At 34.7% G+C, this 22,218-nt stretch overlaps 1 protein-coding gene and 1 long non-coding RNA gene across 3 annotated transcripts; both read right to left on the bottom strand.

Moving 5' to 3' along the window:
- Positions 1 to 2,114: 2,114 nt before the first annotated feature.
- Positions 2,115 to 12,286, bottom strand: LOC123885719 (protein Brevis radix-like 4). 2 transcript variants are annotated; one of them, XM_045935034.1, is made up of 5 exons: positions 12,135 to 12,286; positions 11,336 to 11,960; positions 4,307 to 4,442; positions 3,562 to 3,965; positions 2,115 to 2,483 (listed from the first exon to the last, which is right to left on the bottom strand). In XM_045935034.1, the coding sequence occupies exons 2-5, from the start codon at positions 11,791 to 11,793 to the stop codon at positions 2,405 to 2,407; spliced, it is 1,077 nt and encodes a 358-aa protein (XP_045790990.1). In that variant the 5' UTR covers positions 11,794 to 11,960; positions 12,135 to 12,286; the 3' UTR covers positions 2,115 to 2,404. The 2 variants fall into 2 exon arrangements, with proteins under 2 accessions (XP_045790990.1, XP_045790989.1); XM_045935033.1 differs by having other exon boundaries at positions 11,336 to 11,937; positions 12,135 to 12,211.
- A 5,515-nt stretch (positions 12,287 to 17,801) lies between these two features.
- LOC123882929 lies at positions 17,802 to 18,839 on the bottom strand. The gene is made up of 2 exons (XR_006800033.1): positions 18,802 to 18,839; positions 17,802 to 18,170 (listed from the first exon to the last, which is right to left on the bottom strand). It is a non-coding gene; the product is annotated as an uncharacterized LOC123882929 (long non-coding RNA).
- Between the last annotated feature and the right edge of the window lie 3,379 nt (positions 18,840 to 22,218).

Raw genomic sequence — 22,218 nt, 5'->3', positions numbered from 1 at the left:
ATAATATTAAGTCCGAGTTCGGTCCGCATAAGTCCGCGGGTTAAACGGTTAACCCGCGGACTATTACCAAAAACAATAAAAAATCACTTTTTTCAAAAAATAAACTAAATTAATAAAATATTTATATAATGAAAGCTTAAAAAAATTATATTATTAATAATTTTATGTTATAACATATAAATTGTAACTAACAAATAAAAATAAATAAAGTTTGTGATATCATTGAGTTTATCTATCTTCTGTTTGTAAGTAATGCAACTAAAATCAAATTCAACTGATTCTTATCGTCATTTTTGTATCGTCCATTTTAGTGAGAAAAACTTTCTACATGTACCCAAAAAACATAAAAAGATTAACATATTCAAGTTAACTAAATCACATCTAGGTAACCAAATTATTCAAAACATAATAGCGAAAAATACCCCCAAGAAAAATAACTTCTCATTTGGACATGTATCTTTTAAATACTAGCAAATGTATATACAGCTGAGACAAAGTAAAAGATAGTGAAAAAGAACAAAAAATTATAAGTAGAAGAACATGCTTGAATCATGATGTTTTGTGTTGTTGTCTACTTGATTAAAATTGGAGTGTGTTGTTGCTTTTTATAATTAGGGTTTAGACTAAGTTTTTTTTTGTGGTTAAAAAAGTTGAATTTGGACATGGACCAAGTTATTTATATCTGATAAATTTTGTAATTAATTATATAAAAAAAAAGAAGGCGGGTCACGGGCTAACCCGCGAACCCGCGGATTTAACCCGCATAACCCGCGGTTTAAACGGTCCAACCCACACGGGCAAAAATGTAAACGGGCCAAAAAAAATTGGTCTTAAGTCCGTGCGGGCTGCGGGTTAAACGAGTCGGCCCGCGGACCTTGGTCCGTATACCCGGCTCTATTTACCACCAATCCAAACATAGCCTTAGTTAAGATGGACATTGCTAATTTGCTATATAATTTGACAGCTTCTCTTCACACCCCCACGTTTATTTTATACCCCCAAATCTACGTTTTGTTTTTACCCCTGCAAGATATTTTGGTTTCTACGAATGGAATTTTTAAAAAGTTTGGGAACTAGAAACCGCTCGCTAGGTTGTTCGGTTTATGTTTACCGAAGTTAACTTATATAGAAACATAAGCTCACCTCTTCTCTTCGGTTACGTTTCTACTTTCAAAAAACCACCCCCAACACCTTTCACCTCCGGTGGGCAATTTTGACCCCTAATTCAACATCAAACTTCAAATCATATTTCATCAAGTAAGTTCCTTACCTTTTTTATCATTGTATGTGTTCCTCCTCACCATTAACATTTCTCTGCAATTTTTGTTCCTCCCTAAGCAAAATTCTATCTCTGAGTTTGTCTTAAATTGTTGATTATGTTGTTTAAATTGTTGATTATTGGTTAATTGTTAGATTGGTTAGATATTAGCATGAATGCATGTTGCATATTAAGTTAAATGTGAATATGAGGTTAATTTGTATTATATTGTACTCTAACTGCTTGATAAAATGTCTGCGTGAAATAAAATGAGTTTCCATATGCAAAGGATTGTTCATGGAACTACTATCAAGATTCTTCGGACCATATTTCCTAGTATCATCCTGATGTTTATTGCTATACCATCATGTTTCCATAGTTGTAAGAATTAAATGTTTGATAGAATTTTAAGTTTGAATTTATCGTAGATTATAAGTTTGTATTGATTGTGAATATTCTTTTCTATGCTTAGATATGGAACATGTCGATAGAGGTAGGCATGGCAGGAAGAGCAATGCACATTCTTCCGCTCGTAGAGAGCTTGTTGCTAATGCTCCTGTTGAGATTTTTGGGGTATAGAAGAAACGTGAGGGGTGGGAAGAGTAGATTTCATATAATTTTTCATGAGCTTAGAAGTTTGTTCCCTCCAATCAAATCAATACTGTTTGTCTCACCATATAACAGCAGGAAAAGCTGCAGGGAAAAGAAGTAAAATGAAAATAGTAGAGAAAAAGAAAGGAGGTGAAAATCATGTTTGTTCTTGATATTACACATGCAATGCAAGTTCATTTTATTTGTGCATGATAGCAGATAACTCAAAAGAACAAAACAGAAATGAGCACATGACTCATCATTCTTTGTATCCAATTTCAACAACTATATAATAATTTACAACCATTACTCATAAGTTTCAAGAAAACAATTGCTTGATTGATTCACCGGTATCTCTAACTAATATAATCTAAATAAATTTACCGCCCACATCGAAGAGAATAACTAGTAGCGATCGCATGATACCCAAAAAGATAGAAGTGCAAGTAGCACCATTCAATATCTATTGACTTAGAAAACATAGAATTTAAACAAAATTAATAAGCAACACCTCCACTTTTTGTAAACCATTAGCAGCAGATCCTTTGATAGATTTCACAAGTATTGCTCATGTACTCTGGCGCGATTCTCTTCCCACCATAGTCTAGCATGCATCTCCCCAAATTTTTCACGACTGCACCACAAATATTAATAAACATCAACAAATAAATTTCATGTTGTTTAACCCTAAATGAATAAGCTCAAATATCCATCTCGATTCCTAGATATATGACAATCTTATGAAATGGAGACCATGGGTAGCAGTAGAATGACTAACGGTTACAAACAAATTTGTCCTGTCCAGTCCCTTATTTCTTAGGGGATCAAACGCACCCTATGACTCATAGGTACTGCAAAGTAGGTGCAGTTCAGGGGTAATACAAAGCAACTAGACTATAAACCCTAATATATCACATCACAGATAATACAAAGCAACTGCAACTGTTTCTATCAACAAAAATGAAAGGAATTGTAGCTGCTCTGCAGTCGAATATGTAAGCACAATCGGACGAACTTTGTTAACAAACATCGTGTATTTATTGAAGTCAAGTTTGGCGTTAAATAGAGTCTGGTCTGATATCTAAAACTTTTACTATGTCATTAGCACTAAGCAGCATGGGATGTGAATTACTTCTATCCTACCTTCAACTTTTCTACATTTTCTTCGGTAAACATTTCTACACTATGGTCAAATCATTTCTACATTGTCATTGGCACGTTGATGCAGGAACAACCAAATGGTCAAATCATTCAGATAGTATTCAAATTTGTTTCCTAACTAAAACAATCATTAGCTAGACTTTCCATATCTCCAAACCGAATCCTAAATTAGCTAGACTCTTTTTTGTCCCAACAAATAGAAGAGTTAAGACCAAACAATTTGCTGCAGCAACAAGTATAAAGTGATTTAATTTCAATGTTTTGGCCTAGTAAAAAAATATAGCCTACACATAAATAAAAATACCATATGTAATGATACATTCTGTGAAGCACCGACACAGACACAACATTAACATGTCAACACCAGTAATGATTTGAGAAAGTGTCGGTGTTATAGATGATGCATGCAGTCAAAGATTCAAATTTATTGACTGCGTGTTGGTATGAATGCAGAGTTCCAGACAATACAAATTTATCTTTTTCTTGATATAGAGATTGAAATGCCAAAGAGAGTCTAACAAGTAATAACAGAATCGGTGCAAAAAGTATACCTGAACCTGACTCTTCTGATCTCCCTTTTACCACCTGGCAAAGATCTGATAGTAATGTACACCCCAGGTTCATCCTCCTCAACCCATTCGCTATCCGGATCACTAGCATTGCTCATCGATAAATCACCAGAGCGATCAGCTTCTCTAGAAGAGCTACTTCTTATAGAAGCAGCCATTGATGATATATCTGTCTTTGCAGCACTAATGGTTGAAACCTTTGGGGTTGAGTTCATACCATTTAAGTCATACTGATAATGTTTTGACTGCATTGAGTGTTGATCAAAGGAATCTGAAGATGAGTATCCCATTGCCATGCCTGTTGGTCGGTATAAATTGCGTGATAGTTGTTCTTTCGTCAGTGGTGGTGTCACTGGGCTGTCTGCTATAGATTCACGCTTTGAACTCTGCTTTTAATTCACACATATGTACAAATCAAAAACTGTACAACAATTTATTCTCATTCTCATAGACTAACTAAAGTTACTAACAATTTACAATTTCAAGAACTTTTTGTCAACTTCTTAATTTCACTGACTAATTTCAGTGATTGTTTTATTTTATCAGTTATAAGTTATAACTGAAAGGATTGTCCAAATGTAAAAACAATTTTCGAATTTAAACTGTGATAATGTTCTTTATGGATGAAGATTGTCTGAAATAAGCATTTTGCACAAGTAATACAGAGCAACCAATTACAAAATTTGTGCATAACAATGTATGTAATCAATCCGAGGTACGAATTTACCTCGTCTTCAGATCTTGCTGGTGTTGGAAGCGGGAAAGCTTGGCGGTTAAGCCTTTGAACATTGTAAAGTTCCATGACCTTATCATAGTTCTCTGCCCACCATCTTTGAGCTTGCCATTTGTTAAATATATCGCGACTATACATGAAATGTAAGCAATAATTAAGTTGTGAAGTCATCATATAAATCATCATAACCATAAATGGAGCACTGTTTTACATAGTATTTGATTTTTTAAAAAGAAGCGCGTAATACAACCACAATAAAAAAGAAATGAAAAACTATTTATGACAGAAAAAAATTGAAAACTGCATTGTTCCTATTGTCTACGCCACCTTGATATGTCTTACTTAGTTACTTTCTGCGAAGAATCATGGAATGATAGGAACAACGATCATAATACTTATCAGGGTCGCAGAGAACATAAAGTGCACTCATGAGGTAAAAGCTCATCGAGAATCATTTTGATTAGTAAGAGATGGTAAAATTGTGTACAATTGTATGATCAATTCCACAAACTAATTATGTAACCAATTTCTAGTAACGGAATTATTTGCTCTTAACGCTTTTCTTTGTTCTATCTAACATTGTTGCGTTCAATTGAAACAATATTTCTTCAATGTTATGAAGACAACCAAGCTGTTTTTACCGAGTATCAGTATATGAAAAACATTCTCATCATGGCCGATGATTGTAACTTCAAACAATATAAAGGTTTTAGAGATTTTCTCAACAGCATTGCAATCTATGAAGCACAGACACTCCTGCGTGTCCGACACTGACACGACACCAACACTTATGATTACATTATATTATGTCATTTTCTCAAATTTTAATCGGTGTCGACGGGTCAGTGTCATGTCTGGTGTCTGTGTCTGTGTTCTTCATAGATTGCAATGACAATTGTGGTCGCATGGGATTTGTCTGCACTTTGCTGCAAATGCAACCGTAATCGCAATTTAAAATTGTGGTATGATATGAAGTAAACTGCAAGACTCTAAATATTCAAATAATTTTGATATGTTTCCAATTTTCCATTATATCATATGATTGTGTTATTTTCTCATTGAAAATCCTTAGTTGAATTTTCAGTTTCTAGTGGTATATGACAATGATGTCAATTATGCAAGTCTAAATGCTTTTTGACAAAGAATTCTAAGATGAATAATTATTAGTAAAACACAATCATGCTTTGTGAATATGAAGTTGTTTAATGCAACCATTGACCAAACAGTAGAATTGTCTAGCCATTCAAAAGCAGGTGGGTCCAAACTTTTGATGTCAATTAGCACCAAACAAAGAAATGATTTAGTCGTTTTCATATTTAGCTTAAGTACACACTATTTCTTAAATTTGTGATCTGAAATTCAGGAGAAAAAAAATAAATAAAGAATCTCTCATGGATTGACCCACCCACCAGCAACATAATGGTAGGGATTGCACCACAAGTCATCATGTAGGACCAATATACACTAATGCCTAAGATAACATATTAATATAAATTACGGATACTCCTCAAATTAGTCATCTTCCGATGTCGGACACGCGTCAGTGTCGGACACCGACACTTATGATTAGACTAAATTATGTTATTTTCATAAATTATTATCGGTATCGACGTGTCAGTGTCGTGTACATACTTCATAGCATATTATATAAAGACAAAAATACGAAACTTAGGTAAGAGTACTAGAGCATAACTATATAAATCATAAACTTAGGGAGATTAATTAAATATAAAAAAACTGATGTGGCATCAAATAATTAGATGTTGGGTGTTATATCCCACAAAACTCTAGGCAAAGAAGTTGTTGTCTAAATTTTATCCCCCAAATATCACTAGCGATTCTATATATTTAGTATTCAAAATAGATTAAAAATCAGGCAAAATTACTCGTGTTCGTGACCTCTTAATTTAATTTCAAGTAATGATTTATTTCTTTTACAATTATATATTCTTTTTTTTTTCCAGGACATTTTATAGTTTTTTTTTTTCTTTTGATATTTGGTTGTATATAGATTTCAAGCTTCCAAATTATGGCTTTCTTACTCTCTATTGGCCAAAAGAAAACTATAAATTTGAAATTTGAAAAGTTATAAAAGATCAAATCGTTACCTAAAATTAAGTTAAGGGATAATGAAAATATTTTAGCCAATAATATTATATATAAAAGGACCAAGTTGGAGAGATATTTTTTAGTCTAAATCCCAACTTTACTATATAACCTATGCTATCTTATTTATCACTTTGTTAGGTCCCCTGTACCCACCTAGGTTCACATTTTGTCTTGTATATAGTTTTAGAGTGGAAGATTATGAGAGCACTCCAAATCAAATTGCATAATAAAAGACAAAAACTGTTATTATAGGATGACAAAGTCACATAACCTAATCCGGCATGAAGAGATTTGAAAAAAGAACAAACGAGCTTCTCCGACCAAACGACAAAACCTAATTTAAAGGTTCCTAACACAGTTAAAACCTGACCCACACAATTACTTTGGAGCTAGAATAAGTTTTTCTTTTGCAACACTTTTGAGATTGCTTTTAGCAAAGGCGTGAAACTTCAAAAAAGCTTAAGGAGAGTTGGGCCCCACAAAAGCCCTTTTGTGAATACAGGACTTGAAGGGTTTGGGACTTTGGGCTAAAAATGGGAATAGGATTTCCTGCCATTACGGCAGTAAATGATCTCAGCTGTCCGATCTAAAATCCGTGACTGAGATTGATTTTATCAGAAAATTGTGAAATACCAGAACAGTTTGATCTTGAATAAGTAGCTGAGATTTAAGATTGCGTGAAACTGTGTGAAAAATGAACAACATGAAATTTAGGTTCCATGAAATGGGGCTTCTCACGCTTCTTCACTCTACTAATCATGCGAGGTCGGTAGTGTGAAGTAATACAGTTATCGGTGATCGTATGATTGAAATCGGACGTCATCAAATAGAAGTATATTTTGATTTTTCAAAAACTAAAACTATTGATTTTAAACTTTAAGTTGTTTGATCCCATTTAGACGGTAATAGATCACTGACTATGTGATTGTACAAATTCATCAGCCGCACATCATCATTCATAGTCCTTTTCATGAATAATAAATAATTTACAATAATTATACCAAAACATGTTTGTCATCATACTGAAATGCACATTTACAAGGCCTTAATTATGGGTTTTTTTTTTTATTACCATGATATTAGTACGATGTTTATGAATCTCTATCGGGAAACCTGTGAGGCATAAAGGTGGGTTCCCCCTCCTAACTAATTTTTTTCATATGTATGAGTCAGGAATCAAATCAATAATGATATACTCAAAAGGACCAATGCAGACCAATTTATTGTTGGTTAATTATGGTGTTTCTATATCCAGAAAATCACATTTACAAGGAAATGTGAAAAGGGTATAAATTACCAAACATTTTTATCCCATCACACAATAGAAAGTTGGACCTACTGCAGTAAGTACAGCTCACATTTTTATTTTTATAAGCAATAAGGATTTTATTAATAGCTCCAACCCATGTAAAATGAAATCAGCATAGCAAGATATAAACTACCCTCCTTCTATAAACCAAAGTACAGCTCACATAGCTAAAAGACTACCAAAAAATTTAATATGTTATGACATGTTTAAATCTGCAATAACTCACTTCTTTTTATGTTTTGGTTGATAGATGAAATAACAAAACTATTTAAAACTCACACACACAAAATGGAGAAACCTTCGAACCCCGGTCATTGTGTCTGATACTAGCAATTTCGACATTTCTGTCAGTTGAACTATGATTAGTGGACGCAATAACTCACTTCTCTACTTTAAGTGTTTGAATTTTGCTACTAAATTGTTTAAAACTAAAATAAAAAAAATTGGGTACAAGATTCTTCAAGGAAAATGTGAAATAAGTGAGCATAATTGAAAAGGACAATGCAGTAGTAATCAGATATTGGTAACCTTCAAGTTCCATTTCGACCAAAAACAAAATAGATAGTTAAGGCTGTGGTTGCCTTGAAGTTCTAAAATTTATGAGAAACTTTATTCTCATAATACTGATATTTTACACTTATATGTAATGTGAAGAAAAAAAAAAATAGAATTTATATTCTAAATTTAGATTGCTTTATAGAAATAAATAGTCTCAATTGTTTGTTGAAAGATCATCATTCATCACTCACCACTTTCAAACATGCATAAAAGACAAGTAAACCTAGCATTGCAATAGTACGACTAATAAATGTTTTATACCAAGAATAGTATACTACTATACTTGAAACAAACTGTAGATGTTTAATCCATGTTTTTCATTTAAAAAAGTAAACAAACCATGTGGTGTAATTTTTTTTTTTGGTTTTTTGACAAAATGGTGTAAGATCTTAAATTTAATCCGTATCCACTTTGTTTATAATATTTATTTTATTTTATGTGGTCTTGTATATTTTGATTTTAATTTTTTTTTTTTACAATGAAGTTAATGATCGAACTCACATGCTATTTAAACCCCCACCACTAGACCAAATCTAGTGACTTTGATTTTAATTATTTTAGTAATGCGGCATATATAAATGTTGATAAACAAATAAATGTATAATAACATTTATGTACAAGGATGAAATTTTTATTCACCAGACTACTTAACAAAAAAAAAAAGAATTCATGTACAAACTCATTAGAATAGTTATCATCGCACTATATGTGCAGGAGCCCTGGTTCGAACCCGGGACACTTCAGTTATTTACCTTTAAGGTGAATTTACTAGCCACTAGGCTACTTGACAAATAAAAAAATAGTTATCATCATTATTATTCTTTGAAAAATATTATTCAAATAGTCAAATATAATTTGCTATTAGGTATCTCCTTTTGTTGGGTAAATTACATTATTTTTCTAAGGACATTACTAAATTGTACTACGCATAAAGACATAATAAGAATAGCAAAAAATAAGTTGTGCGCTTATTTAAAAATATAAAAAATTATTAATTATGTATTTAACAGAAATCATGGCCGTGTGGGGTGTAGATCAACGGATCAGATAGTTTCGTGCGTTTCCTTTTTGGTGTGTTCGTAACAACAAGCAATATCGTTTTTTCGAAATACTAAATGACATTTTTACCAAGATAATTAAAATATTTATAAAACCAATATGATTAAAATATTTATAAATGTACCCAAAAAAAAATTTTACAAAATAAGACAAATTTATGGACCTTAATTAATTTAATAAAACGACTGTCAAAAAAAATATTAATTTAATAAAACAAATCAGGATCCTTATCTAATAGAAAAGTTAAAGGAAAAACTTTTTTTAATGATATAAAGAAAAAACTTTTTGATTTTAGTATATAAATAAACTCACATTAAATGATTTTTTTTCATTTTAATAATAATAAAAAAATTTGGTCAAAAACAATTTTTTTCAGAAATAAGGAAAAGAAAAGAATAAAATGAAGTAAATAATCACAAATGGAAACAAATATCTGGAAAAAAAAAACTTACACTATATAAATAAACTCACTTTAAATAGATTATTTTTCTTCTAATAAAAAACAATATATTTCTTGATAAAAAAACAATAATCGTAAATTATTTCAGAATTAGGTAAAAGAAATAAATTAATCAGTGATATGCTATAAGTATTTTTTCGTAAAAAAACAGAAAAAAATAATCACACATGGAAACAAATATCGAAAACTTTTGTCTTTACTACAAATAAACTCGCTTTAAATATTGATTATAACAAAATAACTCGCTTTAAATATCGTACCAAAAAAAAAATCACTTTAAATAATATTTTTATTCTTTTTTTTTTGGTACATAAATAATATTTTTATTCTACTATTAAAAAATCAGAATTAGGAAAAAAGAAAGATGAGGAAAATGAAATTAGTAATCATGCATGGAAACAAATATCCGAGGTTCTTTTTGGTCAAAAAATGATATCCCAATTCTTAACTCAATTCCATTATTACTTATTAATATTTTGTAAAATAATTCCATACATGGTTTTTCTTTTACTAAGTTTCTAAAGTTGCTAGTATATAAAAAGACCAACCGCATTCACTGCAAAATAAAGACCACCCGCATCACAAAGCCTACCAACCCCTACATCTTTTTTCTTTACTTTTCAATCCTTATAAAAGAAAAAATTAAGAAGTTCGACCGAAAAATAAGAAAAAATTAAACAATAATTATTTTAAATAACAATAAAATTAGAATTTGAAGGGATTTGGATAGTATGCAGAATGTTCTAGGTTTGATCTTCTCTGACTCCATTGTACAAAAAAAAATTGAATTTGGATCATCTCTAATTTAACAAAAGAAAAATGAATGAAGAGTTAAGATTATTAAAAGATGATCAACTTGAAAAAAAAAAAAAAATTGGAGAAAATTCAAATCCATGAAATTTACATCCTCTGGAATCAAACATAAGAAATTTTCATTCATCTTCAACAACACCCTCCAATCCCAAAACGACACCGCTCGTTATCCGTTTGTCTTTCATTCATATATATAATTATCCTATATTTATTAATAAAAATGACACCAAAACAAACCATACAACACTCTAATTCAAAAAAAAAAAACTAATGACTCAATTGCATCTCACAATTTCCTAGTGATTGAATTTTATATCTTACTAATAAAAATAAAATTCAAATTAAATCTCGAACTTAATCACTAAAACATAGCGATTAATTTTTTTTTTACTATGATATTAGTATAAATTTTCACCACGTTTAGCGATGGCTAATTTCTAAAATAATTTATGAGTCGCAGAAGGTTGACTTTCCCCTCTCAAACGAGTTTTTCTCCATGCGCATCAACCAAAAATTGAACTCTGACCAAATACTTAGGAATGGAGACTATTTACCATTTAAATCAATTTATTGTTGGTTAACACAAAGACTAGGTATGAAAATATCAGGACTATTTTTTGATTTTTTTTGTTAAAGATTAGATTAAATTGGACTGTAAGAAAAAAAAAATTAAGAATAAATTGTATTTTCCACTAAAAAAAAAAGAAAGACGTACCTGAACCGTATACGCTTGAGATCATTCCCGCCACGTAAAAGCGACACAAAAGTAATCAAAACGCCAGGCTCCACCTGCGCCACCCACTCTTTCCCTTCCTCCTCCTCCAAAACCACCACTCTCCTCCCACTACCACCGCCAAACGACGACGAAGACGAACTCGGCGTTCCTTCTCCACTCGAGATCCCTTTCAACCTCGCTTCCATTTCCTTCCCCCACGTTCTCGTCCTCCTAAACTTCTCCGAGTCAGTTTCCGATTCAGAACCACCGTTCCTGAGTCGACTCGCTTGAACACATGGATTACAGTTTTTGTAAACACCTGAAGCTTTTAACGCCATGTCTTTAATTTGACACGTCAGCGATTTAACGGTTTTTGCATTGTTGTTTGATTCTGAATCGTTTTCGTTACTCACTGAGTCATCGCCGAGTTTCTTCGGACGTGCTATGCATGTAAGCATTTTGTTTCTTGTTTAGAATTCAGATCGAGATTGTGAAAATGAAACTATGGAGGTGGAAATAGTAAATGTGGAGGGTGCGGTTAAGAAAACACGAAAATCGATATACAGGTATTTGTAGGCGGCATGCGTAGCAGTGAGTGACTTCTGTTAAGAAAATCAGAGATTCTCTGAAAAATCAGAAAATAAAGAAAAAGAGGTAAAAAAAAAATAATTAGGAAATTGGGGGAACATATAGACAAGTACTAGTACATAATTTCTGAAAATAAAGTAATTAAAATAATTATAAGAAAGAAGAAAAAAAGAAGAAGAGAGATTTGATGAATTGAAAAGAAGAGAAGTACCATGTGCTTGACATTGGAGTAGTGATGGAAGAGAGAGCAATTGAATGTGTTGTTTTTTTCTCACTTTTGGTTCTTATACACTTTGGATGATGTTAACTTGTGATATGTTCTTTGTCAAAAAAAAAAAAAAACTTGTGATGATGTTAAAGTTTGACAAATGGTGTTCTTAAATGGTCTTTAAATAACATTAAAATATTTTGTAAAAAATAACATTAAAATATTGAGATTTTCTTTTTGCGCCCTCATTTTTTTCGATTTAGATTCTCTTCAATTTTTTCTTTCATGTTATCTCTCATTTTTCTATTTGATGGTTGATAAATCATAAAAAGCAAAATCAAGAGGCTCCTACACAATTTGTATGTCTGAAGATTTTTTTTCCAAAGACACATTCAATTGTGTGTAGACAATTCCTAGGCATACAAAGATCTTTGCTCATCCCCAAATGACTCGGCAACAATTTGACCAACACGAAACAAAATGCTAACTGCGCCTGGTTATATGAGTATGTATTTTTGGATATCACATCCTTACATAATCCCAACCCCACTAGGAAATCTACCGAGGTGAGGAGGAGGATCATAGGAGGAGACAAAAAGGGATTTCAGTAGAGCAGCTGACCTAGTCCCATTTGCGATTTTCTGGTTCAAAATCACCCTATTCCAAACCCAAAACCCTAATCTAAATTCATCCCTACTATTTCATCAATCCAACTTCAAAGTTACTAAATTTCAAACTCACAAGTAAGTGTTAATCCGTCTTAATATATTTTTATTGATTGTTAGTGTATTTATAGTTGTTGAGTAGGTAGTTGAATATTAGTTATTGATTAAAATAAAAGCAAATGTGGTGCAGACGAGAAACCCTCAGCAACACCTTAGATAGATTAAAATAAAAATAAAATAAAATAAATACTAGGGGGCATCAACCTAACTCAATCAAACCACATAGTCGACCCAAACAAGTATACTAACAATTCAAATCCAACAAAAGTGGCATATTAAAAAAGTGAAATAAGCTCACACGCACTACATGCACTAGCCAGCGAACCTGTGTACCGGTGCGAAACTAGATAGCAAAAAAAAGTTGTTGCGTTAGAATTCATATCTTAGAACCACGAATGAAAAGATCGCCAACACCAACTGGTTCACGTACCAACAACCCTAGTGAAAAACCGTAGGAGACATCAAGACTCTTTCGAGTCATACAGTCCAATGTCAAACAAAGAATGACGAGGATATCAAAAACAATCTGATGAATCACAAGGACTAATACATATATTAAGGTGGCACCGACGTGTTGGAGGCGAATACGAAACTTGCAAATCTCAACAAATTTGAAAGCATTCAGAGAATCAAAGAACATGAACACCCACCAAACATGACCACAACTGTTTGAAACAAAACAATTCATAACCAACATAATTGAAGGTGTCAAAGGCTAGTTAAACAGCCCCAATAGGAGTCTTTAGAGTTAATGACATTACAGTGTGAAGTGTGTGCATGGATCAACATCATGACGACTGCTTTTTGGATGTTGAAGGAGAAGAAGAAGGGGCGATGTGCCGGTGTAAGGCGGTTTAGGGAGTGGGGCAGGAGAGAGAACTATTTAGAGACTTCTAGCACAAAATAAATTTGAGCAATGATTAAGTTGTTGATTTTAGTTTGTGATTATTTAAATGTAATATTGATTAATTGTTGAATTAGTTGTTTAAGAACATGATTATTGTGATTTAAGTGTTCAATTAAATGCATGAAAGAACATTTTGTTTAATTTTTTTGTTGTTGGTTGTTTATTTTAGACATAGAAGAGAATATTGGTAGAAGAAGACAAGATAGGGAGAGCGCAACACATAGCTCGGCACATGGAAAGCATTCCGCAATCGCTCCTTCTCCTAAAAAAAGGGGTTAGGTTAGGAAAGGTGAACATTATGATGAAACTTTTGGTTCACAGGCACACGCACAAGCTTAACAAGAGTGGCCCGAGGTATCACCAGTATCCCTCGCATTACCAACCACAACCACATTTTCAATCACCACTGCAACCGCAAGAAGCACAATGGTATAGAGGAGGACCAACAAATTTGTGACTTCTCTCCCTATATGATAAACATATTTTGTTGGAACAAAATTGATTTGTTAATCTTTCTCTATGGTTTTGATTATAACAAAGTATTTAAAGGACAATTGGTGTTACTAATGATTTGCTTAAGTGTGTAGGATTTAAATAAGCAAAAGAGTATCCAAGAGAAGCAAATGTATTTAAACGCCTCTGAAGAATCCTTCTACAATTCTAAAGAACATACTCTAGAAGCAGTAGTAAGACTCTGAATGTTCTGCCTCTGAGGTCTGGGTTCTGAAGCAATGCCTCTAGGACATAAGCCTCTGAGTGGGTAGACTCTGGGTGTTGTTACCTTTTGTAAGACCATAAGTTGCCTTAAAAGGTTTGACTTGTGGAATGGATAAAGCAGAAAAGCATTCGTCTAGTCAAGTGTACTTTCCTATTTTGGCATAGACAGTTGTAGAAAGACAAAAACCGAGGAGCGGATATTAACCAAAGAGCAAAGCTTCAACATGACTGTTGCAGACAACGTCCAACAACTCTCTACAACACACAAGGCTCTATGCAATGCTTCTCATGTTGGAGTAAGCCCTAAAAGCCAATCTATTTTGATAGAATCGTCTGTTGTATGATGACTTTGATTTACATATTTAATATATATAATAAGGCATTTCTTTATTATGTTTGTTTCAAACTAATAAAGTCCCTAGAATAGCAAGTCTAATTAATGAGACATTAAGTGTGACTTAATAGTGAGACTCCATTAAACATAAGGACATTATTCTTAAAGTATTCATAGTCAAGTTTTACTGTGATGTGGGATAACAGTAAAACATATAGACTATTATGTGAGTAGACTGATGACCTCATCTCACGAGTCATGGATATGAGATATCAAGTCTTCACATAGATATAAATATTAGGAGTAATATTTATATTGGATTGACCCGCCATGAGAATACTACATAGTATGTTATGAAAAGTGTCATAAGTTATTCTCATGGTGATAATGGTGTATACCACCCTTCGACCTGAAACCACTATGGACCCTAGATGTGGAGTAGAGTACTTAGTTTCCGTTCAAACATTGTCCGCAACAGGATGACTATAAAGTCGGTTGATGGGTACTCCACAAATTATGCTGAGGGACATGAGTGACCTAGATGAAATTTGCCCCTCCTGAAGGGAAATCGTACTTATAGAAAGCAGCGGAATTTAAAATTTTTGGATTTCCTTTCTTTAGATCATTACGAACTTGGAATGAATCAGTGATAGAATTGTTACCTTGGCGAAACAGAAACAGCAAACTCTTTGCTTTGGTTAACGATCACAAGCACCACACGATGGCAGCACCTCTAGCCAGTACACACGAACAGCTTCCTTCAACCTTCAGTGCTAGCTGCTATAAGATGAAGGCTTTTAGGAGTGCGGTAGGGTTTCAGAGAACTAGGGTTATTCTCTAAAATTCGGTTGTGAAGGAGCAGTGTAACAATTGAACTACACAAGCTTCTATTTATAGAGTTTCTTGTTTGGTCAATTGGGTCACACGGTTTTGGTCTTCATAAGCCCAATAACCGCCTTTTACTAATCTCACCCTTTCTAATAAGTCTTACTTATTTCTCCCGTCTTAACTGTCCTTATGTGTGTGACCCTGTAGGTTCTTATGACGTTGGCAATAAGATTAATCTTAATATTATAAACAGTGAGCGGTATCTAGCAACACATCACTGCTACCCAAGTCACAAGAATGTCACGTGATCTGACAAACCTTTTTCCGTGATAAATATCTTGTGTATAATTACCCTTTTGCCCCTATGTCTATATTGAACACAAGGCATACACTGTGTCACCCTTGTTCGATTCAATATTGGGCCCTTAGACATTTATCCTGTTATGCAGGACGGGCATATTCCATCTAGGTCACTCATGTCCCTAAGCATGCTTTGTGAAGTACCCATTAACTGTCTTTATGGTTATCCTGTTACGGACAACGTTTGATCAGCAACAAAGTACCTGACTCTACATTTAGGGTTCATAGTGGTTTCAGGTCGGAGGGTGGTATACACCACTATCACCATGAGAGCAACTTATGACATCTTGCATAACATTATATGTAGTACTCTCATAGCGGGTCAATCCAGTATAAATATTACTCCTAATATTTATACCTATGTCAAGACTTGATAACTCCCTATCCTATGATCCATGAGATGTGATCATCAGTCTATCTTCATAATAGTCTCTATGTTTTATTATTATCCCAATTCATAATAAAACTCGACTACGGATACTTTAAGAATAGTTAAATGGATTCAACTATTCTAGGGACTTTATCATTTTGGACATACAAACATAATAAAGAAATGCCTTTTATTTATTAATAATAGATTGATACAAGCATCAAAAGTATTGGCCTCTAGGGCTTACACCAACAATCTCCCACTAGCACTAGAGCCAATCAGGCATTCCTCTAATACCCATAGATCTAGTATGTCCATCATGCTTCTGCTGAGCGAGAGGCTTTGTCAGTGGGTCTGCAATATTGTCAAGTGTAGGTACTTTGCATATTTTCACATCTCCGCGATCAACGATCTCTCGGATGAGATGATAACGCCTGAGTATGTGTTTGGATCGTTGGTGAGATCTAGGCTCCTTAGCTTGTGCGATAGCTCCATTGTTATCACAGTAGAGATCAATGGGATCCACAATGCTAGGGACTATGCCAAGTTCACTTATGAACTTCTTGATCCAAACAGCTTCCTTTGCTGCACTTGATGCGGCAATATACTCGGCCTCGGTCGTAGAATCAGCAACTGTTTCTTGCTTCAAACTTTTCCAGCTTACAGCGCCACCATTTAAGCAGAACACATAACCAGATTGCGATCTGAAGTCATCCTTATCTGTCTGGAAACTACCATCGGTATATCCAACTACCGCAAGCTCTTCCATGTTTCCAAATATCAAGAATGAATCTTTAGTCCTTCTCAAGTACTTAAGGATATTCTTGACAGCTATCCAGTGACTCTCACCGGGATCAGATTGGTACCTGCTCGTTGCACTTAAAGCATACGAGACATCTGGACGAGTACATAACATGGCATACATGATAGATACAATTGCAGACGCATATGGAATCTTATTCATGCGATCCCTTTCTTCTTTTGTTGAAGGGGATTGTGTTTTTGACAGACACAGCCCATGCTGCATAGGTATGAATCCTTTCTTGGAGTCATGCATATTAAAGCGCCTTAGCACTTTATCTATATATGTACTTTGACTTAGGCCAAGCAGTCTTTGTGATCTATCTCTATAGGTTCTTATTCCTAATATATAGGCTGCTTCACCAAGGTCCTTCATAGAAAAGCATTTCCCTAACCAAGTTTTAACTTGTTGTAAGGTAGGGACATCGTTTCCAATGAGTAATATGTCATCTACATATAAGACCAAGAAAACGATCATGCTCCCACTAACCTTCTTGTAGACATGTTACACCCCGATTTTCAAACCAAACAAAGGGCATTTTTTTTTTTTAAAAGACATCACGCTAAATAAATATTTTCAGAGTGCGCGTGAAACTCATGACAAGCTCATCATTAAATCATACAACAATTTTAATATACAATATCAAACGATTGTATTAAGGGCTTCGAAAAGCAAATGTGTACCTGAATAATTTACATACAGCGGATACATTAGGTCCATCAACCAAAAGATACGAGTTATGAACCGAATATATCACAAGGCCAAAAGGCACTAAACATGTCTGAGTATAAATGTATAAGACATACAGTCATCCAAAAATACAAACTAGGCCCTAAGCCTAACCAAAAATGTAGCCTAACCAGTGCTAACATCTACTCTCCGGCATAATCTACGAAGTCCTCGCCATCCACACGGCCCACAGTCTCGCTTGGCTCTCCGTCATCTAAGGTGGGGGATAACCCGTTCATTTATCACATACAAAGCAAGGGTCACCATCTGGAAACAGGAAATACAAATACCAAATACCAAATAGAAAGCGGCTAAACACTTATCATTTTCCTCAACACACGCATAATAAATAAAGTGCGCACATAGCCTAATGCAAACCTCTAATGAATGAGTGTGGCACCCCGTCACAGGATCGCCACGGTAACACCCCGTCACAGGATCGTTACATGCATGAATTCCGGAAAAAGGTGGATTACACCCGGCACAATCACCCAGATCAAATGCCAACTCAATTGGTGGATACTCCGAAGTACAATCACCCAGATCAAATACCGGCTCCGTTAACGGCGGTACAATCACCCAGATCAAATACCGTCTCCGTTAAAGGCGGAAGTATCACCCGGTACAATCACCCAGATCAAATACCAAAAATGTTTGCATGAGCATACGTCCCTACATATACTAATGCAACAAACATACACATATTCATAACCACATGTCAACACATATATTTCCCACGTATACGTAAGACAAATAACATCGAAAACAACCAAGCACACAAGCATAGAACCACAACAAGCATAACCAAGCACAACAAGAAAGCAGTCAAGCACAACAAGAAAGCATACCCTAATGCTATCGACGGAATTTAAATACGGAAATAAAACGGTGCCCTTACCTCGGCAATGCTTCCAACCAAAAACCACAACGTTTCACACTATCTACCGTTTCGCGTTTCCTAAAAATAACGAGCGGACAATGCATAAGTTTCTCCCAAAATATCTTAACGAAACTAAACCTATCAACAAAGGTCTAGAGGTGTCTAAGGCACTTCCTAACACTCTCGGATATTACGAAAAATTCAATTTTTGGTTCTTTAAGACACATACAACACCAAAACCATTTTTACCCAAAACTTTTTGCATGGTAATTCACCCTAGGCCACAATTGTGCCTCCCCCAAAGCCCTAACCAATTTTGAAACCTCTCCCACACTTTTCCAAAATTTCACATGACCAAAAGTTTTGAAAATGTGAACCACACCTAAAATCTCATAAAATTTTCTAAGTCTTTTGAGCATGAAAATAATTTTTCAAACATAAATCTTTGCCAAGATTTTTAACTTCTAAAAAGTCTTAAAACAACCTCAAATACACAATTAACAAAACCATTTTTCATATTATTGATCAATTAGAAATTCTCCAAAAACCCTAACCAAGAACAAATCCATGAAAAACTCACTAATCTCATGGAATCAAACAAGCTAAGCTTAAACAACACTAGTTAAGCTCTTAGAAACAATTTCCATGGATCAAAAATCTTTTATGAACTTTTCTAAAAATTTCTCATGAACCAAAATCTAACCAAACTTGGTGTTCTTGACCAACTAAAGAGAAAGGAAAGGAACTAGTTACCTTAGAGAAGAACTCTTGCAAACCTATGGATTCCAAAGAGCTTGAAATGGAATGATTTGGTGAAGGATTGAAAAATTTGGTGATGATCTAGGGCATGGAAGGGACTCACGGCCAAGCAAGAGAAAGGAGAGGTCTTTGTGATATTTTCTAAGTACAAAACAATGACCAAAGTCATCCTATGTAAAGGCATCATGATCATTCCTAGCCATAGGATCAAATAGTGCCACTAAAACAAGATTAAACCCTAACCATTGGATCGATCCAAGTCTATCCTCTTAAGATATTTTCTTTCTCTCGTGAGAACTCACGCCTCACAGACGAGTCGCATTACGCTTACGGACCAAACTCGCGAAACTAGAAAATTTAGAAACTAAACGTTCGCCTTAAACGATTTCCAAAAATTATCGCGAAACATTTTTCCCCGACTGTATTTTTCATTCCTAACTCTTAAAAATATTCTAAAGTCATAACCCAACTCAAGCCGATATATAAAGTTCCCATCTAAAATATAAACGGATTCGGAGTTAACGAAAATTCGGAACAGCGGGTAAACTATTGCTCGTTTTTTCAAAAACTAGAATAACGCGAAAAATAAAATTCCAAGGATACAAGAACATCCTCCTTCCTATAAGAAGACTAGGAAAATAAACCCCGTGCCATTCCGACACTCGAGCACAAAACAGGCACGATCTCAGCAAACTATGTCGTTATAACGACGATACTCGAACTAATAACCTTCGAACCCTAATTAACCTATCCACAACCCATGGTCTTTCAATCGAAGAACCTAAAAATCATTCCTTAGCTCAACAAACAAACTTCGGAATCGAAATCTACGCGAAAAACTAAGCCAAATAGGTTCCGGGTGCAAAAATCCCTAAAAAGTCAACAAAAGTCAACCCTCACAAACCAAGCCTGCGCGCGTTGCGCCAGAACCTACTGGATTATGGGTCTTACATTACTACCCACCAAAAAGAAGTTTCGTCCTCGAAACTAAAGGTAAGAGCAATAACCCATCTAGTTATTACTATCACCTACACAACAAAATCTCGTAGGAATAGGTGTAGCCACACAGATGCTAACACCAGGTGAAGCCACACAGATGCTATCACCACCACACTGACACGACCGTGCAAAAAACGCAACCCTCTACATAGTCACACTGGTTCCAAACTCTAGACACAAAGCTAAACATCACACAACGAGTTCCCCACTCAAAATCTAACCTTACTACGAAGGTTCACAACCTCTAGTTCCTCAAAGATCCTAGGTCGACACACGAAATTTCTAAAGTCACCTCTTAAGCCTCCACAACATAGCCAATTCAACTAGGCCCACACGGAGTGGTGACTGCTACCCTCCAAAAAGAAACACCGCAAACTCTCTACACCAAAGCTAGTAAAACTAGTCGATTCCAGTCAACATGATGCTGTCTATTATTAACAAGAGATCAAGGATGATCAGTTCCTCAATTTGTCAATAGATAGCCGACAATCATGATGGTGGTTTAGACCATCTTCACCTAACTTTAATAATGTTTTTTTTTTTTTTTTTGCCACTTGTGCTCCAGGTCCTCCGAGGCATAAGGGTCCAACAATTCCTTCGTGGTTTTCTTAATGTTTTCCTCACTTACTTACTACCCGCTAACAAATCACTAAACTTACGCGACTCTAAACTTAACCGACTGTCCTCAGACTGTTAACCCATGTACACACTTTCCCTTTGAAGATCTACTGCCGAGCTCTGATACCAAAATGTTACACCCCGATTTTCAAACCAAACAAAGGGCATATTTTTTTATTTTTTTTTTAAAAGACATCACGCTAAATAAATATTTTCAGAGTGCGCGTGAAACTCATGACAAGCTCATCATTAAATCATACAACAGTTTTAATATACAATATCAAACGATTGTATTAAGGGCTTCGAAAAGCAAATGTGTACCTGAATAATTTACATACAGCGGATACATTAAGTCCATCAACCAAAAGACACGAGTTATGAACCGAATATATCACAAGGCCAAAAGGCACTAAACATGTCTGAGTATAAATGTATAAGACATACAGTCATCCAAAAATACAAACTAGGCCCTAAGCCTAACCAAAAATGTAGCCTAACCAGTGCTAACATCTACTCTCCGGCATAATCTACGAAGTCCTCGCCATCCACACGACCCACAGTCTCGCTTGGCTCTCCGTCATCTAAGGTGGGGGATAACCCGTTCATTTATCACATACAAAGCAAGGGTCACCATCTGGAAACAGGAAATACAAATACCAAATACCAAATAGAAAGCGGCTAAACACTTATCATTTTCCTCAACACACGCATAATAAATAAAGTGCGCACATAGCCTAATGCAAACCTCTAATGAATGAGTGTGGCACCCCGTCACAGGATCGCCACGGTAACACCCCGTCACAGGATCGTTACATGCATGAATTCCGGAAAAAGGTGGATTACACCCAGCACAATCACCCAGATCAAATGCCAACTCAATTGGTGGATACTCCGGAGTACAATCACCCAGATCAAATACCGGCTCCGTTAACGGCGGTACAATCACCCAGATCAAATACCGACAATGTTTGCATGAGCATACATCCCTACATATACTAATGCAACAAACATACACATATTCATAACCACATGTCAACACATATATTTCCCACGTATACG

The sequence above is a fragment of the Trifolium pratense genome, linkage group LG5 (genome assembly GCF_020283565.1).
Source record: "Trifolium pratense cultivar HEN17-A07 linkage group LG5, ARS_RC_1.1, whole genome shotgun sequence".
NCBI classification, from domain to species: Eukaryota; Viridiplantae; Streptophyta; class Magnoliopsida; order Fabales; family Fabaceae; genus Trifolium; species Trifolium pratense.
The sequence above is the reverse complement of the archived record's forward strand: the minus strand, read 5'-3'. Positions and strand labels throughout refer to the sequence as shown.